The following is a 1817-nucleotide window of genomic DNA, read 5'->3' on the forward strand; positions in this document are numbered from 1 at the left end:
GCCGGCCGGCAGAGAGGTCGGACGTCCAGCCCAGAGCTCTCTCACAGAAGGCGTCTCAGCAACCAATTTAAGGCTGCCTATTTCCTCCAGAAATAAATATTGTTGTGTTGATAGTTCGGAGTCAGCGTTTCGTTGTTATTTAGAATTGAATATAGGAAAGCAGGTGTACACCTAATGGTGTATAACCACTTTCCTAAAAGTGGTGACCCTCCGACGTGATTCAAACACGCAGCCCAACGCAAAAAGTTAACATTACTTTCCTAAATGCTCATCAGTGCATCATTTCTCAAATACCTTACAATATAAATATCCATTTCACTAGCAGTTGCTTTCAAATTAGCTCTATTAGCCACATGACTGGGTCCTTTGCTAGAGTATAGTTATAGAAGTATAAATGTTTTGATTAGATGTGTTGCAAACTTTGAGCTCTTGGAATTTCATTTAATCTCTTTGCCAAATATATTTTATGCTTAACCTTTATAAAAATTATTTAAAAAATGAAAAACAGTGAAATGTAAATAATGTTGTGAATTTCTTGAAATACGATAAAGTATGAAATATATCTTGTTTACATCATAGTTATCGTACCATAGTGTTGTATTTTGAGATCATATTCCAATTATGACAGACGAGACACAAAGAGCCCAAATAATCTAGAAATTAAGTAGATCTGATGACAGCTAAATTACTATTTGGCTAAAACTTCATAATATCATTCCAGGTCATATTGATCCTGTCTCAAGTGACTTTGATAGACTTCTTCTGCTACTGGTCACTATATCTTTTAATTTCAATGACTGAAAGACTTTTCTGTTTGTAGAAAATTATTGTCAATGGTGATAAATCTCTTCTAAAATAATATTTAAGAAAAGCATCTACTTTGGTTATATAATTATCATTTACCCTTTTCTTATATCATTCCTTCTAGGTATGATCGGTTTGTTGTCCTAGCTGTATTTGCTAGCACCATGCTGGCACAACTTGGTGCATTATTCATCATCAAAGAAAGGTATATCACACTAAATTATTTAAACAAGACAACAGTTCGTTATATGTTATTGTGACGTTGATAATTTTTTTTGTACTTAAACTCTATTTACTATTCTGATGCAAAATATCAGTTACAGTTTTCTCTTGACCATTCATCCAGTTTTGTCTGAAATAAACTGATTTCAACATTAGAAGTCACTAATCCTTTTGTCAATTTCCAGTCATTTTGATACTTTAACCCTGTGTCATTTTTGTTTTCTCTTCTATTACATGCGCTTTTGCTAGCTAATTGGAAAGGTTTTATATTGCACAGCCTATAGCCACTAGTATACCACAGCAACCAGCAAGCACTTGCCTACTCTGCTTTCAGATAGGTGCAGTAGAAAGTTTTAAATGCTTTGTCCTTGGTTTATAATAGAATCAGTAAGTGTATTTCAATACACAATTCTTCAACTGTGAGGCTGCTAACATCCACTCAACCATTCTGATTTTTCTCCTGCATAAGTCAATCTCTTGCAAATATTTTATGAATGAATCTATTCCACAATTACTACTGAGTCTGACAACTTCAGCCACTTCCTTTCCTTAACAATTTTAACCATTCCTTCTTCCAAGTAACCTGTTGCAACATATACAATCTTCAGCAACTTGGCAAAGTCTTTAAGGCATCAGATTGAATGACTCACTGTATCTGTTTGACTCTCTGTGGTCTGAATTCAAATCCTACCAAGGTCAGTTTTGCATGTCATCCTTTTTTTGTGAGTTGACAAAAAAGTGTCAATCCAGGATGATGAATTGGCAGGATTGTTAGGGCATCAGATAAAATG

The 1817-nt window shown here is 34.4% G+C and overlaps 1 protein-coding gene across 1 annotated transcript in view; it reads left to right on the plus strand.

The window, feature by feature from the left end:
- LOC106871997 (zinc transporter 6) overlaps positions 1-1817 on the plus strand; it is a 17135-nt gene that overhangs the window by 8642 nt on the left and 6676 nt on the right. The window contains exon 6 of the mRNA XM_052966792.1: positions 929-1009. Coding sequence (XP_052822752.1) covers positions 929-1009 — 81 coding nt within the window. The remainder of the gene's footprint in view (positions 1-928; positions 1010-1817) is intronic.

This window comes from Octopus bimaculoides, chromosome 3 (assembly GCF_001194135.2).
Source record: "Octopus bimaculoides isolate UCB-OBI-ISO-001 chromosome 3, ASM119413v2, whole genome shotgun sequence".
Taxonomy (NCBI): domain Eukaryota; kingdom Metazoa; phylum Mollusca; class Cephalopoda; order Octopoda; family Octopodidae; genus Octopus; species Octopus bimaculoides.